At 44.4% G+C, this 19050-nt stretch overlaps 1 protein-coding gene across 6 annotated transcripts in view; it reads left to right on the top strand.

Annotated features, from left to right (window-relative positions):
• The window catches only part of LOC141794916 (transcription factor COE3), a 68761-nt gene that overhangs the window by 35185 nt on the left and 14526 nt on the right, over positions 1-19050 (top strand). For 2 of the 6 annotated variants that reach the window (XM_074675549.1, XM_074675553.1), the window contains exons 7-10: positions 4278-4359; positions 6501-6618; positions 11220-11350; positions 12138-12264. In XM_074675549.1, coding sequence (XP_074531650.1) covers positions 4278-4359; positions 6501-6618; positions 11220-11350; positions 12138-12264 — 458 coding nt within the window. Of the gene's footprint in view, positions 1-4277; positions 4360-6500; positions 6643-11216; positions 11351-12137; positions 12265-19050 lie in introns of all 6 variants that reach the window. The other 4 variants (XM_074675548.1, XM_074675551.1, XM_074675547.1 and 1 more) reach the window with 2 other exon arrangements.

Below are 19050 nucleotides of genomic sequence, written 5' to 3'. Positions count from 1 at the left end.
AGGGGTTAATCTCCCAAACCCAATAAGGTTGTATAGCGAGGCACTTGTTCCCTGATAAAGAAGTGATAGGATCTGTGGGTCCGGTCCCTCGGCGCTTGTACAGGGGTAGAGCAAATATTGTTAATGTGCTGTGGTTTACTTCAGCTAAGGCGAGAAAAACAGCTCGGCTTGACGAGGGAAGACAGCGGCGAACCAGGACACGACAGAAAACGGCCATGCTGCTTGGCGCGGCTCAGCTAGGCCTCCCGGGGACTTACCCAGCAAGTATATACTTCCCAGACCACTCAGTAGCATAAATAAGTGTTGGGCTGAGATTAAGATCTATAAGTGTCTCTATTTCTCATTTTACCTGCTCCGCCTTGTCACAACAGGGATCTGAATGCAGTTCAGTGGAGTGCCTAATAACTGGAGCAGTAGGTAGGGAAGGCAGGAGGCTTGACATTAAGACCCTGGCGTTTTGGAAATCCGATACGCTATTGACCCGTGTACTACTATCTCAGCGTAGAGATCTGGTGTCAGCAGATTGTAGTCTGGTGTTGGGAGCCGTTTTCTTACAGGGCTCCTGTAACAGGGGCCCATTGAGTCTGGGAGGCAGCTGGGGCCTGATGGGCTGGAGCTGGGTGGTGATCGATACTCACCGCCCCGCAACGGATGACCTCACTGTCATGGCTGCCGGCTGTGGACACTGCATGCTAGTCATTAGTGCTGGGGCACCAATCAGGAGCTTAGAGTTGTCAATACCTGACTCCAACAGATACTGTGGCCATCTGTCAGTGTATTGTGTAACAAATACAGGGAGGCTCTTTGCACAATAAGAACAAGGTGTACTATTGAAGGAAAAAACATACCATTTTTTTATCCTTTAAGGAACAAGTGAGATTAATAATTCACATTAGCTGAGGATGAGTTCAACATTTTCTACAGGTCATTAAAAAATAGAGCAAATCTGAAATGAATGGGAAAAAAGGCAATCCTTCCATCTTAATAATACAGCATTATCCTTATTTGCCCTCTTCACTCAAATCAAAGGGATGGACATTTATGCATGAGTGACATCAACCCTGCAATTAAGTTGGCCATTTAAATGAGAGAAGGCCTTCCTCACCTCGCCTGTTTGTTTTTTCCCCCTCTCTCTTCTCTTTTTTTTCCCTTATTCCCCTCTCTGTTTGATGATGGGAGAGGGTGAGCTAGAATTAGGGCGCTGGGTCTTCCTTTGAGTGTCAGCCTAAAATGATCAGAGTAAAGATAAGAGGGTCTAGCAGCCCTCAAATCAGTCAAAGTGCCAAAGTCGGCCTTTTTCTCCTCAATTACCGGGTCTGTGAAGCCAGGGAGTGGAAGGCGCCGAGCCTGCTGCATTACTAAAGAGACAATCTATTTCCCCTTTGACCAGAGGGAGAGAAATCATTATGGCATGATTAGTAGCTTCGGCAGTGGGCGAGCATGGAGGTACTACAGGAGAGTTGTATTAATTGCCTCAGACTGAGGCATGAGCGGGATTGTTTTAACGTTGATTTGTGGACCTGTATGACTGGCTGTCGGAGATAAAAGCCGATGTCAGGTCTTAGTTATACTGGCAGACTTCGGGCAGAGAGGGAGAAAGAGGGTTGATGTCAAAATGAGCTTCCACAGCCGCCCTGGAAGTCTTTCTCTATATTCCTGTCGATGTCTTCCTCTTTGTCTTTCTTCACACTTCATAGTTTTCCTTGACGCCTCCCACTATCCCTCCCTCTGCTCCCCCCTCTCTCCCCTCAGATGGACTCCACCCCACCCCTTCCCACATACACTCCCTTTCTCCCTCTCTCTCCTCCAACTGATAGCTGCCTCGGCCGATTATTTCATCCAGTGCGGTCCACTGAGAGCCTCCTCTCCCGGCTTTGGAAGAGCTTTAATTAGCCATGTTAATATCCCCTTCATTGGCCTTAATATCACTCAACACCTTCCTCCATCTCAGCGGCCACCAGGGTCCCCCTGTCCTGTCAGAACAGCTGATTATTGAGAAGGATAGCTTTAATCAAACCTAATTGCAGTTCATTCTTTCTCTCTATCCCCCTTTGCCCTCCATTGCCAACATCTAATGGCAGCGACGACTTGATATCCCATTAAAAAACAATTAAACAAGCTCCTTTTGTCTCCGTGCGTGCCAAAACACCAGCACAAACTTCTGTAGATATTTAAGAAGTAAAAGAGAGAGGGAGAGGGGCCTTGTCTTAATTGCTCCCCTTTTCACCAAGGACCAATTTGCGCTGCGCTCATGGAGAATCTTAACCAACTCAAATGTAATGGATGCTATAGCACTGCTTCTGCCGTGGACTATGAAAATTAAGCTTATCTTTTTAGCAGAGAAATTGTGCTTAATTGCCTTCATAACAGTAAACATAAAGGAGCTTCTTTATGATAGCGTGGGCACTCCATTCCTTGTGTTTATTGTTTCTTAACTTTTGCTTTTGCTGGAGTAGAAGCAGTATGTAAAAGCATTAAAGTACCCAAGAAAAGAGACAAGACTAACTCTGAGAGTAATGCGTTTCTTTTATGAAGTCAACGCATTGCTGAGGAAATGTATTCTATCTCTAGCTCCGACATAAATTCTCTACCAACGGGGGATGTGTGCACATGCACAGACATCCACACAGAGCGTGCAGAGGTGCGTGCACGTACTGCAAACACACACTTGCTTTACCCAATCTGTATGAGAGGCGACAGACAAATAAAAGTCGTATTTCAGGTCTGCTTTCCGCAGATGTCTGCTGCTCTACATTATGACTCTTTGGGGAAATAAAAACAGGGTCAGGGAATTAGAGTACATAATGGTCATTTTGATGATCAGCCAACAGATGCAACCCGAAAACACAGTGAACACAATCAAGGGAAATGCACTAATGACAAGTCAGGTTTTTTATGGCCTTGCCACACACCGACAGGCAATCAGCATTCTGGCATGGGTTAAAACGTCTTTTATTGATGTCCAAGCCAAAGCTCCTTGGATGTGGAGTGAAAATATTTTCTCACCTCTCCTCTCCCTCCTGGGCCCTCAGTGGAACACAAGGTACAGGAGTCTATCGAAGAACGCTTCTAAATGACCAGTGCATGTGTTAATGTGGCCAGGGTTAGAAGGGTCATTTCAGACTCTGATTTATGGCCTGGCCGGGATCCCACTGGGCGAGCGGGAAGTCTTAAGTGTTGTGAGAGCGTCCACGCAGGCCACACAAGCCACCGTATTTAGCTGAATGAAATGGCCGTGCAATCTATGGTGCAATCTATGGTAATCCGATGAGCCGCCGCGATTCTGTGAGCAGAGGTGGTATTACAATGGAAACCACAGTATTGCATATAGTAATGCCAGCGCAATGTGATGAAAAATAAATATCTCAGCACACTATTTATAATGAGTCGGGGAAAGCAAAAGGCGCAATCAGTCATGATTCTGTGGGGAGAATTTGCAAAAACAACAAGTCAATTTCATTGTTTATTCTGTGTGGTTGTGTTACATTTTACACAATAGGCAACATCTGATACAACTTTCCTTCCTGGCCTTGTTGTTAATCTCCCCCTCCTTTCTAGATCTTTTGTTGCGTATGATATCCAGCTCTCAATACGCAGCTTTGTCAATAAATTCTGCAAGATTCTTCCGAGGCAAAAAAAGCAGGAGGCTCACAAACTCACCAAGCCCAGATCTCACTCAGACGTGACATTTGTTCAGAGACGATTAGCCAGGTTGTAATTTGTGGCATAATTGCCTCACCCACCCACAAGTGCATGGGTGTGTGTATGCGTTATGCTTGTGTGTGTGTCTGTGTGTGTGTGTGTGTGTGTGGCATACGGTGGTCCCAGGAGTGTCCGCCTAATTGCCTGACAGGACTATAAGTTTTGTGGCGCGCTCTCACCTTGTTAGGTCCTTTATCCCTGATGCTCTTCAAACAAGACCTGGTCACAGGTGGGCCTCATTTGCTTCCCTATTGAACAGGAGAACTTTAATTGCACAGGGGGTGTCCTGGGATTAAAGAGGTGGGTGGAATATCAAGTGACTTCCTGTATGTTAGTGGCAGATGGGTGTTGGGAAAGACCCGTGAACTCAGGTGAGCAGAGGAGATGACAAAGAGACTGATTCTATTGATTTGAAGAGGAGAGATAACACAACGTTCTGTTTGCGTCTGGCTGTGTGCATGAATGGATCAGATGTTGCAATGTTTGATAATCCCATTTAAATAATCCACAACTCTGTCATTTAGCTTCAAAGGTCTGACTCATCCCTTTCTCTCCTGTTTTGTCCTCTCTTTCAGATTCTTCTTAAAGTTCTTTCTCAAGTGCAATCAGAACTGTCTGAAGAATGCAGGGAATCCACGAGACATGCGCAGATTCCAGGTGACTGAAAATCTATTTTACACATATTCTGTCTATTTCTGTCTCACACTGGCTTGCTTTCCTTTTTGCAGTCACACACACACAGGTGTTGCAAAAGCACAGCAACACAGCACTAAGTCACATCGACAGACTCTTACATATGAATACAATTCTATTATTGGCACTGAAGGAGGCAAAAACCAGAGAAAAGACAGAGAGATACAGAGAGTGAGAGGATTTTGTGTCCTGTGCACCCTGGACAGAATATTTATTAGGGAATACCATCTGACACAAATAAGGATAGAGGATTTAAGAGTGCCATCAATTGTGTTCCTGACAGCTTTCTGAGCCTCAGCGCAGAGGGGAGGACGATCCAACCACATGTAACAACAGTGTTAACTCAGGATCTGTCTGGCAGCGGAAACGCATACTTTCTTATACACGCATATGTGCAGACACACATACACAGACTCACACATTTGGATGCATGCCTATAAATGCTAGGAGTGCATATATTTGCTTTTTCTACATCCCTCTCCTGTTCTTACCCACATATGCATACACTTAAATTCACACACATGCAGCTCTCTGTTTGGCCAATGAAAACCATCTTAAGCCATCTGAAAACCATCATTACAGCGGGCTGACAAAGCGCTGGGATTTACACTAAAAGGACATGACCGTCAAGCACTTTTTTACTGCTTCTTTTAACCCTCTCACTTCTAATGTGTCAGCTAGTTGAGCCTTGAAATTATTGACCCCACACCCCCACCCACCTCACTGATCCATTTATCCGAGCATCCATCCATTCTACTCAGACGTTTTCGCCACAAGAAGCCCACCAGGTCAAGGTGAGAGTGAGAGTTTAGTGTGATTTGTCCGATCAGGATAGCAACAGACTGCAGGAGGGCAGCCGTCACTGACAAACTGCTTTGTGATAGACACACACATGCGCCGGCATCCTGCAGGAGGGAGCCTAGACATGAAACAGACAAGACAGGGTGTCCCCTCCTGATGTCACCACCATCAGACCTCCCCTGCCTCCTCAAATCTTCCCTCAGGGTGAATGTGGACTGATGCATGACAGCCACCGAGGGCTTTCACCTTTTACTCCTGTGCATCAAAAGAAATGCAAGAGCTAAGTTGCAGCGAAAGTAAAATGTACACATAAAGTTAAACACGACAGGATTTAGGGTATTTTATTGCTGGTGATCATCCCTTGTCTGTAGTCCAAATGTTTGCATGCCATTTCCCCCCTAAATAGTTTCCCCAGATGCTCCTGCATAGGTGTTTCTCTAGCCAAAGTTGTGTATTCTGCATGCCTTCCACTCCACTTATTACCCCCAAAAACCAGCTGGAGGCCAGAGAGGGCCCAATCCATCATCCTCAGCTTGGCCCAGCTCTGAACCTGCTTACAAGAATGGAGCTCTTTCACTTCCCTTCTCTCTTTTTCCCTGCTCCTCTCACCCCCCACCCTTCCCAAACCAACCCAAAAAAAAGCAGCCCCCTAAATTCCACTCCTGCACCGAGGTCACACACCGGCGAAAGCAAACCTGAGAGGGGCTCTCTGTTTCCGGCTCAGAAACACTTTGGCCCATTCACACACGTCTCACTGTTTGGAGATGTGGTAGTCAAAAAAAACAACAACAACAAAAATAAGCATTATAAAATATGGAGTGTGGCTTGGAATCTGATCCTGGTAAAATGTTTGCTGAGTGATGGGATAGAGCACGGTTCAGTTGCTAATGACTCCAGTAATATTTTAAAAGGGAGGCCTTCCACCCTCAAATAGATGGACAAGCTGATCAATAATTCTGTGCCGGGGCGATGATGACAGTCAGTGGAGTGAACGGAAATGGTATTTTAGTGATTGAAAAGTCAATTAGCTGTACACAAGTGCAAGATGATAAAACGCAAAAACAAAATGGCAGAGAAGCCGAGTTACTGTAACGTGATATGTCCAAAGAGAACAACAGCTTCAGGAGGTTTGACAATAGAAATCAATAGTGCACAGACATGTACCTGAACACAACAGAACATCTGAAGCATTCATGTATCTCCCGTAAACAAACCTCAGTGACTGTGTGTTTATAACTACTTTCTCATTTTCATCCTAATCTTACTTTTGACTATTCTTTATTTCTCTTTCACTCCTGCTGCAGGTTGTCGTATCGACGACAGTCAACGTGGACGGCCACGTCCTGGCTGTCTCCGACAACATGTTCGTACACAACAATTCCAAGCATGGGCGAAGGGCTCGCAGACTCGACCCTTCAGAAGGTACGCCTCCTTATCTGGAGAATGGTAGGCACATTTTTACATCTTATAATTTGCTACGCTCCCTTTTTTTCCTCATCCTCATAGTTTCTTCAAGACATCCTGCCATTTTTTTTAGTAAAAAACTGCACACGTAGTTGCTTGTAGTTTTCTTGGAAACGTTTTTTTCCTCCACCGCTTTCATTTACTTTTTTAGTTCCTTTTTTGCCTCGCTCATACCTGTTGTTGCTTTGACTGGAAATGATACCCATCAGATTCAGTCTCACAAAGATGGATGGTTTACACTTAGACTAAGCAATGATTTTTTTTTTTACGTTACACTACTTCCAGTCTCCTAATGCACCTACATTTGTCCTAAAAGCCAATGTGAAACATGATCAAATTGCTTAAGAATTTGGCTGTGAGGTCAATTTCCTGTCATTGGGTTCTGCAGATTTAGCTGTGAGAGAGCTGAAACAGGGAGAGGAAGGAGTGAGAGAAATAGAGAGAAAGGAGGGGGTGGGTTGATGGTGAGTGTGTGTGTGAGAGAGAGTGTGGAGGGGGGGGCGGCCTATGAGAAAAACAGAACTTACTGTTTTTCTTCCAACTGATTCCATATGATAGACTGATTGCCTGCACAGCCAAAAGAGAGAAAAGAAGGACCACCAAACCATGGGAAATTTCAAAAAGTAAAACGCACTAAACATAACCTCCTGACCCGCGTGGCCTCCACTGGCAGATGGGAGCACACACAGCTGAAAGATTGTAAGAAAAAAAGCCAACTGAACTGACTTGGGCCAGTTGTGCAAATTGCTTATCTTCAGATTTCAAGAGCCAATTATGGCTGGGCAAACAGTTTATATACACCACTGACTAAAACAAGCTCCTCTACACATTAATGGGCATTAATGGTTCTATCACCAAAAGCAAATGTAATGTTTAATACAACAACGACTAATAAAAAAAAGACCAGACAATTAATATATCTCTGTGCTCTCCAGTCCTAGTGGGGGAAAAAGCTAATCTATTTGTTTTTGTCTTTATTAATGACTCCTCTACTGGAGAACAAAATCAAATAATTAAAGTCCTGCCCGGAGCACCAAAGTCATTATGTTCGCTGACGTTCTGTTTGTGTGTTTCACGTTTATGACACGATAGGTGTGGATCGCCTAGCAACCAGTTTCTTAATGAGGGGAGCAATTAAAGAGGTTGAGCCCTCGCCTCCATGTTCCCCATCTCCCTTGGGACCCTCTGTGTTGTGTGTGTTGTGTGTGTGTATATATATATGTATGTGAGTGAGTGAGTGTGTATGTGTGTGTTCTTTACAGGTTGCCCCAGCCCATCCTTTTCTTCCTCTCATCACCACACTCTTCAAAGCAGCAGAGTGACGCCCCGTAAAGCAAGAAAAAGAAGCTATTGTCAACCGCCCAGTTGAACATGTCTTTGTCTAATAACTTTAATACACCTTCTCTCTGCTTAACCGCGTGCGCTGGAACAGAAGTTGAGATCTATTTTTTCCCTCCCCTCCCTCCCACCCTCCCTCGCAGGCTCAGCTCCATAACAAACTAATTTAACATGCATCAGCAGCGATCGCTTGCTTGGTTTGAGTCACCTTTAACAAACAGAGATATGACACGTAAGGAAAGGAAAAGCAGGTCGTAATGTGATGTAAAATGTAACCCAAGCCATGTCCTCCATTGTGCTCTGACAACTAGCAGGCAGACAGACAGCGTGCTTTAAATTAGCAACACATTCTTCTTCTCCTTGAGTTCAGCGGGCGAGAAGCCTCAGATATGTGACTGAAACAGAGAGCCATCCTTCTGCACTTGCACCGGCTGCCTTGCATTGATCAAGAGGTGCTGCCCCCTGTTGGCGCAAGCACGGGATAGCCTGTGGATGACAAGCTGAATCCCACCATGTGACATTTTTGTTCACTTGTGTGTACTGTCACACAACAAGCATATTATGCATTCAGACACGAACGTGCTTTGTGGCTGCCTGTCACTCAAACATGTATAGATTCAGGCTCAAAGGTGCATAAACATGCTCACAAATAGCCCGTCTTTCACACACACACACACACACAGCATCACCCCCCACACATGCAGACACACCAACAGCACAGAACCAACACACACACGTTCCTCAGCTCAGTTCCACCATTATAGAGCCCCAGACAATATAGGAGACTCAGCATAGAGCCTGCAGCGCCTGCCTCATTTGCATGCCAAGTGGCTGTAATGCTGTTAGGGTTTATGCAATAAAGACAAGTGAATCCAGACTGCTGGGCCTAAGAGGAAGAAAAAGGGAGAAAAAGAAGGAAAGGAGAGGAGGAGAGGAGAGAGCATGGGAGAGAGAGGTTAAGAGTGAGCGGAGGCAGAGGAGAGAGAAAGCGAGAGAGGGAGAGTCAAAGGGAACAGATGGCCCAGGGAGAGGTAAAAGGTATAATCCCATCAGCTGCACTATCAACCGACCATCTGGACATCCCACAGCACAATTACAACACATTTCAGCAGGCAGAACAAAGGACGGCTTCACGGGGCCACATCAGACCTGTTTGAGTGTCACAATACTAGAGCCGGGACCTCCTCTGCTCAGATCTTGGATCAGTTTTGACGTCGTTTACGGCTAACTCGCAGCAGAGAGGGAAAAGATTAGGGGACAGATCTCAGATCAGCCACAGGGGGGTCATTTCACAGCAAAGTAGATCTTGAAATAAACTCAAGCACAAAATCTAAAGAGATAAGGCACAAAAATACAAACCAAAACAAGCCACATATTCACATTGAAATTAAATATCCTCATCCGTTGGACAAAGTTTGCAAAGACTTAGTGATGCAACACTCAGAGCGGCAGGCCGGCTTTTTGCATCCTCATTCGTCCACTCCTCATGATGCCGATCATCTGCTGAGGGGGCATTGTGCGTGTCTGTCATCAGATCGCCTGCGCTGACTGTGTAATCCACTTCGCCACGGTCCCCATTCAGCACATGCTCCCCTCTCTGTCTGTGCATTGAGACATATGCAAATTTTTTAGGCAGAAGGGTGGACGGCTTAGGGCCTCAGTCGCTGCCTCTCCATGGGTCCTTCTGCGCGTGGGAGGGGGCGCTGGGATTTCCGAGGTGGTGCATGTGTGTGTGTGTTTGTGTGTGTGTTTGTGTGTGCCTGTCGTAGGTTTCAGGCTGCAGCTGCCCCCCAACAGTTGATTACCAACAGTCGCCGTCACTATCAGGCCCAATTCTTGCCTCCTCCTCCTCCTCTTTCCTGCTCCCCACCTCCTCCTCCTCCTCCTCCTCTCTCTCATCCCCAAAGTCAATTTGTTTACAGTAATTTTGAAGGGTGAATTATTTGCTGTAATCGTCCGCACTGATGAAGGTCAGGCCCTTAGAGGGGGCCCAGCATGCCCATGGAGGGTTGGTCCTCTTTCAGACGCTCCGCTTCGCAATTAAGGAAAGCAAATGTCACTCCTCCAGGCCTCACAAATGAAAATCTGTACGAGGTGATTAGCATGAAGTCAACAGCGCCTGTTAAAGTCAGATTCCCTGTAGTACCACCGTGTGTGTGTGTGCACTTTATGGGCAGCGAGAGAGAGCAAACATGACCTGAACAGACCCAACAGCAAAGCAAACAAAGGGAGATGTCTTGTCTGAGGTGATCCATACAACAATGGCTGCCTGTGATTTACTTACTGGATAGGAAGGATAATGGAGGTGCAGAACTGAGCTTGTAGAGAAAAAAAGGAAGTTGCTGAAATAGTTGCAGTAGGGAAAACATGCACGATTCATAGTGTATTAAAAGATATTGATGGAAATAGATTAAATTTGATATTGCAACTTTATGGCTAGCTGTCATGCTATTTCTGTTGTAAACATGGTGTTGTGCTGAAAACCATATTAAGGTAATGCATCAAATGACAGTGGATGTGAGGCACCAGATCACTCAAATTAGATTATAATAACAACCCAGACTGTTGATGAATGGCAGAGCGACATCGCAGAAGTCATGCCAGATGAAAAGCATTGTAATAAACAATATGAAATGGATTGAATCGATCACAAAAAGAAAGAAAAAAGCACAATCTGAATAATTCATGAGTGCATTTGGCGTTATGAAACCTGCAGTGTGGCTGCACTGTATTGCATATGCAGAACAAAGGTAATGAAATAACATGAACCAGCAAAGCTTTAGCTTGTCATTTCCACTTTAACAGCCTGTATTCTTGACTCATTTAAGATGTGTTCAACTTTGAAATTTTACTGTACATGCCGGCTGCATGCTTAATCAATTCTGATAGCTACATTTGCCCTGACACATAATTTGCTCCATCAAATCATTTTCCTGGCGAGCCCAGCGTTTAGCCTTTGTGAAGTGGACCATTTGAAGGGTCTGCTTAACTACACCACTCCAGCGCGCTGATAAATGATTTTGATTCTCATGCCTTAAAGGACAAATCCATCATTTTTTTTCCAGGGGGCAATTTCCATGATATGTCTTTGTGAGAGAGACATGCAGGGCTGAGCATAGTAGAGGTGATGCGGTGAAATGTCTGTGTGGGAAAAGAGACATGGGCTCGGGTGTTGAAGCTAAGGTGCTGAATTTGCTCCTCTCTTTGTCTTGGATAAGCAGCCACCCCGTGCATCAAGGCTATCAGCCCCAGCGAGGGATGGACCACTGGGGGAGCCACTGTCATCATCATAGGGGACAACTTCTTTGATGGCCTACAAGTCGTATTCGGCACCATGCTCGTATGGAGTGAGGTATGATGAGAATTTGACTTAAACAAGTTTTATAGAGAAATGCTTTGATTGTTAGTGGAAAAATAGTATAGTGGTTATTCTTTTCTTTATCATATTATAATTTACCTTAAACCAACTGATGGGCTTGAACAGTTATTGTTTGGCTGTGTGCATGGTGCTCCAGTCCCAAAACATTATCAACACCAGTTTACAGATAATGGTACCAATGTATCATTAAATTTATGAAGCATTCCAGCTCTTTGGTGTGTGGTAGATCAACTTATTTTCTGTCCAGTTTGATGATTCCTGCCCTCAGCTTCACTTAGTGACGGGGACGAACAGTGCTGTGCACATGGTATCAACTTTTGGATAAGTTTATGTACCATTAAGTGATCTGGTTTGTCAATACTGGTTTAGGTATTGGGACATACCATTATTATCTATCAGTTTCCATGTTATTGGGATTTACTGTGTCATTCCTGTACCAACATCCAATGCTAATGGTATAGGGACATAACCAATCCATAACTAAAAGTGGTGTAAGCATTAAGACATACTTATATTATAATGCAATGTTGATATATGAATTGGGACATACCATTAGTTTTATCCAATTTCACAATAGATATTAAGACATATATTAGATTTTTCATGGTGTATTTGGCGTACTGATATGGGAAAAGAACATTTGAGTCAATTGTTGAATATGTTGATAAAATCTATTAAAACATATTTTCAGTCAGCAATGAGGAAAGCTTTTTCATTTTGAGGGTTTCATTATTATTATTATTTTTTTTCCATATCAAAGCTTATTACTCCCCACGCCATCCGCGTCCAGACTCCACCTCGACACATCCCAGGTGTTGTGGAAGTCACGCTGTCCTACAAGTCCAAGCAGTTCTGCAAAGGTGCCCCCGGGAGATTTGTCTACACTGGTGAGTCCAAACCCTTCTCTCCTTTACCTCCTCTCTTCCTACAGGCTTCTCCACTGAGCTCTTCCCCCTTCCACACCTCCTCCCCCTCAACCCCCAAGTCCAGGCACTAATAATGAACTAACCAGTGCTCTGCTTGCTGAATGTTAAAAATGTGTGAGATCTGCACTAGCTAGCGAAAAAAGGTGTTTCATGGAGGGGGCACCTAGGAGTGCAACTCGATCCCCCTCTGACCTGCCATCCTACAAGGGCGCTGCCAAGTTGTGTTAAACTCAAGCTGTCTGGATAACTCATTCTACCGGGTTTTTTATACCCACGCTTATGTGAGACGGATAATGCTGTCTGCTAATTTGCTGATTTTGTCAGGCAAAATGTGGTTTCATTTTTTATGAATCAGATTAGAAAGGCAATATCCAGGTTAAGTGCATGAGCGTGTCTGAAGTTGTTCTTGTGTGTGTATTCAGTATATGAATTCATAGGAGAGACATGAAGAGTGTATGTGTGAGAGAGAGGAAGGGTGTGTGTGTGACACTATAAGTAAGGGATCTGATTATCTTGGCTAACAGAAGGAAGTGGTGGTCTTATCTGTCATCATTGGTGAGGAGACAGAGGTTGCGGAGGTCAGAGCCTGTCTGACCTGGAAGCCTCTGTCTGTTCTAACTCTGATGGGCAGAATGAAACGAGGAGCAGGGGGTGTCAAAGCACTCCCCCCTTCCTTGAGCACCCTGAGGCCTCCAGAAGCACAGCCCTGGCCTTGAGCGCAGCAGAATTGCAAAGTGGGCCCCCCCTCTGCACCCAGACCCTTCCATCCTGGGGCAGCTGTTTCTCATCAAACCCCCCTCCCTCCTTCTTTTTCTCCCCAAAACACCACCTCCTTCGCTACCTACCCCCCCCTCCAACAGCCATCCGTCCCCTTCTCCTCCAACCGTGCAGTCTGGCCTGACTCTCCGGCATTTAACCTCCCTAGCAGGAGTGGAGCAGAGGCCAACAAGGCACAAGGATAATGAAACAGGAGTGTAGTGTGTGGCTGCGTAAATGTGTGTGTGTCTGTTTGTTAGAGAGTGTGAGAGCTAGGGAGAGGGAGGAAAGTGTGTGTGTGTACATGTGTTACTGCACAGCCCTGAGAAGGTGTATAAGTTAAGACATTAATGGCTTCTATAGCACCCTGGTGAAAGTGCCAGGTCCCTTAAGAACAGACCCCATTAGTCACAGAGGCTAAGCGGATTGGGATGATTACCATCAGGTTTTACTGGGGAAACGTGTCCCCCTCTCTCTATCTTTGTTGATTTCCTCCCCCCTATTCTTCCTCTCCGTCTTCCCTCGGTTCCTACTCACTTCCAGTTAGTATAAAGATACAATTACCCCTGGAGGCAACGGTGGTACAATTGATTAGTGCGCTGAATTAAAAGAGAAAGTCACCAATAGACAGGTCCGGCTCCTCTCGCTTGGCTATTCCCCGTGTGGCTCACCCCTGATTGTGCGAGGGGTTGACGCTCCAGAGAATGAAACCGTTAAAGAGAGCTGAATGCATAACGCCAGAATGAAGTATCACTGGCTCCATATGTACAGTAATTGCCAGGTGAAAGGATGTTAGCTACTTCTCTCAGACATTAAAAAGTGAATAGGGCTGATGCATTGAGAGCAATAGAGTGGATCATGTATTTAAGTGGAACAGCTCGTTTCCAACCGTGGCTTTTTCCTCCTCTTGAAAAAAGATTGCACTACATGAGGAAATAGGTTTGAAATGATCTGGAGTCACAGCAGCGATTACACACGCTGCGACGGGGCCGTGTTGTGACACAGGCACAGAATCTCCCAGTGTCACAGTGGTGAGCAACATGTGCATATCAAAGGTCTCACTATCAAAGCGAACGGCTTCAAGCATGACTTGAGAGGAGGAGTGCCTTTTTAGACTTTTTCATGTTGACTCTTCTTGCACCACCACCCTAATTGTGGAGATTTAACTCGCTCAATTTAAGAAATTATCACAAATTACCAAGAGTCAACACAGAGGAGACTGCAGCCAAGTCGAACAGCGGAGGGGACACGTCCTCACTCGGGTTAGTACCCTGGAACGGCTCCAAAACTCACAATCCATTCTCAAAGAGAGAAAGAGAGAAAGTACCCTGTAGTAGATGTCAAATAATCCTGTTGGCATTGACTATTGAATGTTTAAAACACTAATGAGACAAACAGACATACTATATAAAACTTTAGTGGGCTGTATTTACTGACTGCCTCAAGGAGCTTATACCTGTGTTTTAATTGGCACATTTTTAAAGGACTGACATGCTGCTTTTTCTGCTTCTTACAGTCTATACCTTTTCCCTCTAACAAAACATTGTCCCTTGGAGCTGGCCAGCTTGTCCTCTGTCTAATCCATGTATCGGTTATCCATTGGTCCAACTGTCAGCAAGGTTGTAGAAAATCAAAAGGAGAAAGTCCAGGCTGTACCTGAGGTCAATACTTTATTATACTTTCTACTTTATTAACCAGTGCAAACAGTACACTTTGCGTTAAACAGATAGAAAAATCTCAATTTTCAGCCTCATTTGCAGCACCTTAACCTTTTTACTGCGTGGTCTCAGCACTGTATGAAAGAGTAAATCATAAATAAAAACTTTGAGCGTACAATTTATCCAATTTAAGCTCCTAATTGCATCAGAGCTTTTGCTTTTCTATCTCAGCCAAGTTTCCACGAGAGCTCCCCTCCAGGGGCAGCCATGCAGGCCCTTGGTAATATGGTTCTGCAAGCAGTCCTAACACACTCAGCCACTATTTATCCTAATCAGTGACATCCACATAACCAGGATTGCTTAAAATGAACCCCTTCCGCGCCCCAGAAAACGCACATTTACCGGGACCCCATTTGTCATGGGTAAATTGAGGGTCAGTAAACTTCGCCTGTATCCTCCAGTGGGGATCCAGGACATGCATCATAACGTTAGGAGAGAATGATTGGCGAAGGCGAGCTGTCACACATTTGTCAGGGGGAAGGGAACATTATTTGCTAATTTCCCAAGCTGGGCACTGACAGGGTGCTTCGTCTTCAGACCTTTGGTGACCGGCATGGCTTCACAGCTATTAGTACAAGTCAAGTGTTTTTTTTCTTTCTCTTTTTTTTTTTTCTGCTCACTGTAAAGCGGCAGTAATAAGAGCCATCCGTTCGACCTCACAAGAGCGCAGCACACTGGGTGAAGGATTTTGGACAGAGAGGATGCCCCATACAGTGAAGCTGCTCTTGCCAGGCTGTAGTTGAGGGCCAGACAGCCTTGAGGGCTGATGGATCACAAACTTTCCTCGTCAAGGTGACGCTATCGACTCCACTGCACCAAAATCTGACAAAATGGGTATGAGGCAGTCATTCATCAACATAAGGACAAAGGGGTCATGTGTGCTTCACTCAATACTGGTGGAGATCAAGAAATGTCAGGCCTGTAAGGGATGAGATAGGAAGATGTTCATGGTGCAGAAAGGAGGTCTGTTATTAATTAAGCAACTATTGTTTCCTACTTTAATGATCTGAAGAATTATAGTGTCCAAGCTATTTTAACCTGCAACCTTTTGGTGCAGCGCATCAGAGATATAAATAGTGATATCCTCTCCTCATGTCCAAAATTAAACTTACTTCCACCTCCACTCCTGAAAAGAGGGACAAAATGTCATGCAGCCTTGAACCCTCCTCTCCTTCAAGAAAAAAAGTAACAAACAAACAGAGACGTCTTTATCGGTCCACATCAGACCAGACTCTGTGCTGCTCAGCTTGTGACTCGGGCCCATCCTGACGTCTCCTCTCCACCCTGCCGTCACTTTGAAGTCGCAGACTCAGAAGTTGATCAGATGGAGCGCTTCCTTTTCATTTCCCGTCCTGCAGGGTTGGGTTTGGTATTCGGTTGGTCAGCGATGGGGTGTGGCCTACAGCAAAGATATGCTATAATCAAAGGCATTCAAGGAGGTATGTAAACAGATTAGATTTGGAGGGAGACTTGGAAACAGGTTTATAAGGGTTTTACATTTTTCATAAGTTTTTTATTTTTAATTTTCTTTACTTTTTTTTCCCCCAAATACATTTTTTTCCAATATCAAATATTTTTTTTCATTTAAACATTTTATGCTAGCTTGTTTGTTCAATTAAGTTTTAGAATTGTTAAAAAAAAAACAAGTGTTAGATCATTATTTTATAACTGTCAGTGTTTATTTTGTTTTTATCTGTCAGGCGCTGGACTCATAAAAGTTTTTTTTTTTTTTTTTTCTAAATTATTGTGCAGTGAAAACTCAAAACATTTCATAAAGATTAACAACCACGATAGTTGTCACTGCTTGTCATCTGAAAAAAAAAAAAAAAGAAATTACAGAATTATTGTCAAAACTTACAGAACATTTTCACATTACTTTTACTCATTTTAAGTTTTGCAACACAAAAACAGTTCCAGTCATAATTCCTTTATAAAGCAAAGTTTTTATATTAATTTCAGTTCACAAAAATGTTAATGACAGTCTAGTCCTTGGTTATTTTGGTAGTTTTCATTGATGATGATGATGATGATGATGATAAAATCAGAGTATTAACTTTGAAGTGAAACATTTTTATCGACAAGCCAGTCCTTAATTTTTCTGCTGATGCACGAGAAAAATTTGCTCTGAAGTATGAGCTGCTGTAAGTTAGGATGAATCAGGCATTTATAAATGTCATCGCCACAGTCGAGTGGGCCGTAACCAGTTGGCACAACAGTTTTAGCATGTGTCAAAGCGTGTTATCCACTCGCCATATCCCGGTACCTGCCTGTCTCATTACAACCCTGGTATTTAGCACTAGCTCGGCAGGAAATGGAGCCGACACTGGTTGCCAAGTTAGACGGGCCCCGGTTTGAAGGCCTTGTGAGCTTTATGTGGAGCGCGACAAGGTTCCACGGAGGAAGGTCCTTGTGTCCAATTAGAGGGCTGACGTGACACGTGCTTGCACTCCCCCACTGTCAGGCAGCTTGTCAGGTAGGCTTTGAGAGGCACACTGTGGCATTATTCCACAGCGTGTTATCAGCAAGTGACCTGTGAAATTCAGCTCCAGGAAATTGATTGAAATGAGTACTTGCAGTTGAGCATGTATTTTCCCCCCATTACATCGCTCTGTGAAATGCATTGTGGGTATCTTTCAAGAGAAAAATGAAAGTATGGGTGTGTTTTTTCTCCCTCCCTGTAAGGATGGTATTCATTGATTTAATTTTAATTGGACCCACTTTTTGTCCCACAGTATCGTTAGAGGTCTGTTTTGTAATGGCTCTTAAAATGGATTGTCCTCAGCGAGTCACAGCATCAGTCCTCTGCCACAGGAAAGATAGACGGAGGGAGGCAAGGAGGGGGGGCTCTTGATAGACGAGGATCTTTCCCTCCTCCTCTTTTCTCTGCCTCCTCTTCTTGCCCCATTTTCACTATGATCCACACCCAACGGGCTTTAAAAGAACTCCACCCGCCCTCCCTCCTCCTCCTCCTCCTCCTCCTCCTCCTCCTCCTTCACTGCTGCATTTTGATTGAAATTCATCGGCAAGTTTATTGAGAAATGAATGAGGGAGGCAGCAGGGTATTGACTTTGAGAGGAAAACACAACTCATCTTGAATGAGGGGGAAAACGCGGCCGTAATTTAGCCGTCATCGATCTGTGCCCCGTCCATGTATTGATCTTCATTTTACAATATTAATTTGCGCTTGCAATCAGCTGTGAAGGGAACCCATTTGATTTCTGTTGGCCGGTAATGTGTGAAAGTCCACCGGCGTCCTTAGAGAAGTGGCACACATACTTTAGATGTCATCTAAGAGGATTGAACAGGTGTCTGTGGCCCTTTCTCATAATACAGCCGATATGAAGGCTGCCTGGAATTATGGATGTGCAATCTGTAACATTGCTCCCTCTTAACCGTGTTAATTACATTTTATCTGTTGCAGGAGCAATATCTGCTGGAGACTGTAACTGTCGAGGCTTTTTTTTTCATCTGTATTGGCTCAAAGTTCATGAAATTTCAATGAACATTGATCTGTCTCCATTGATTTATCCTAACTGCAGATCTTTGAAATTTTAATTTCCTGTTCATCTTGAGACTGCTGGAGATGGAATCACTCAGTGATAACTGGCTGCAGTGGATGGAGATGATATGGTCAGTGTTAAAACAGATGAGGTTTGCTTTGCGTGGGTTTGCTGTGAAAATTCCAATTTGGCTTGGTTTGGGTTTTTTTTTTTTTTTCAAGATCTGGTCTCTACATCTGCATGTGTGTTTTCTACTCTCTGAAACAAACCTCTTCGACTGGAGCAGGAGCATGACTTCTTCAAATCTCACACTCCTGTACGCACAGTTTTAACTCCTTCAGAAGATCTGCAGGCTCTCTCTGGCAGAGCCCACCAGACGAGGTCATTACGTGTTTTAAAGCTGCTCTGACTTGCATCTATCTAACAGACTCCAGGTGCCTAGAAGGCTTCAGTTTGACAAGTCACAAATGCAATAACACTTGAATGAACTTCTGCCTGCGCTGTTTATCTGTCTCCCCCTTTTTCCAACTCCCACTCCACCTCTAATTTGTGTTAAGGGGAAAGAAAAAAATAACTGCTCAATGGTGTAGGAGGAGTGGAGATAAGCTCGAAGCAGTTAAGTATAATTAGCGAAAGTAATAGCTGGCAAATGGCAACAAGGCTAGGTTTTTATCTCCTGGAAAGATAGAGTTATCGTAATAAGCTGTAATGGCTGGCAGGAATGCTAGTACTCTGAGCGAGCTTCCATTCAGGCTCACGGACTTAACAAGGAA

This window comes from Halichoeres trimaculatus, unplaced genomic scaffold (genome assembly GCF_033239565.1).
Source record: "Halichoeres trimaculatus isolate MK-OKI-2021-1 unplaced genomic scaffold, fHalTri1.1 fHalTri1_scaffold_8, whole genome shotgun sequence".
Classification (NCBI taxonomy): Eukaryota; Metazoa; Chordata; class Actinopteri; order Labriformes; family Labridae; genus Halichoeres; species Halichoeres trimaculatus.
The sequence above is the reverse complement of the archived record's forward strand: the minus strand, read 5'-3'. Positions and strand labels throughout refer to the sequence as shown.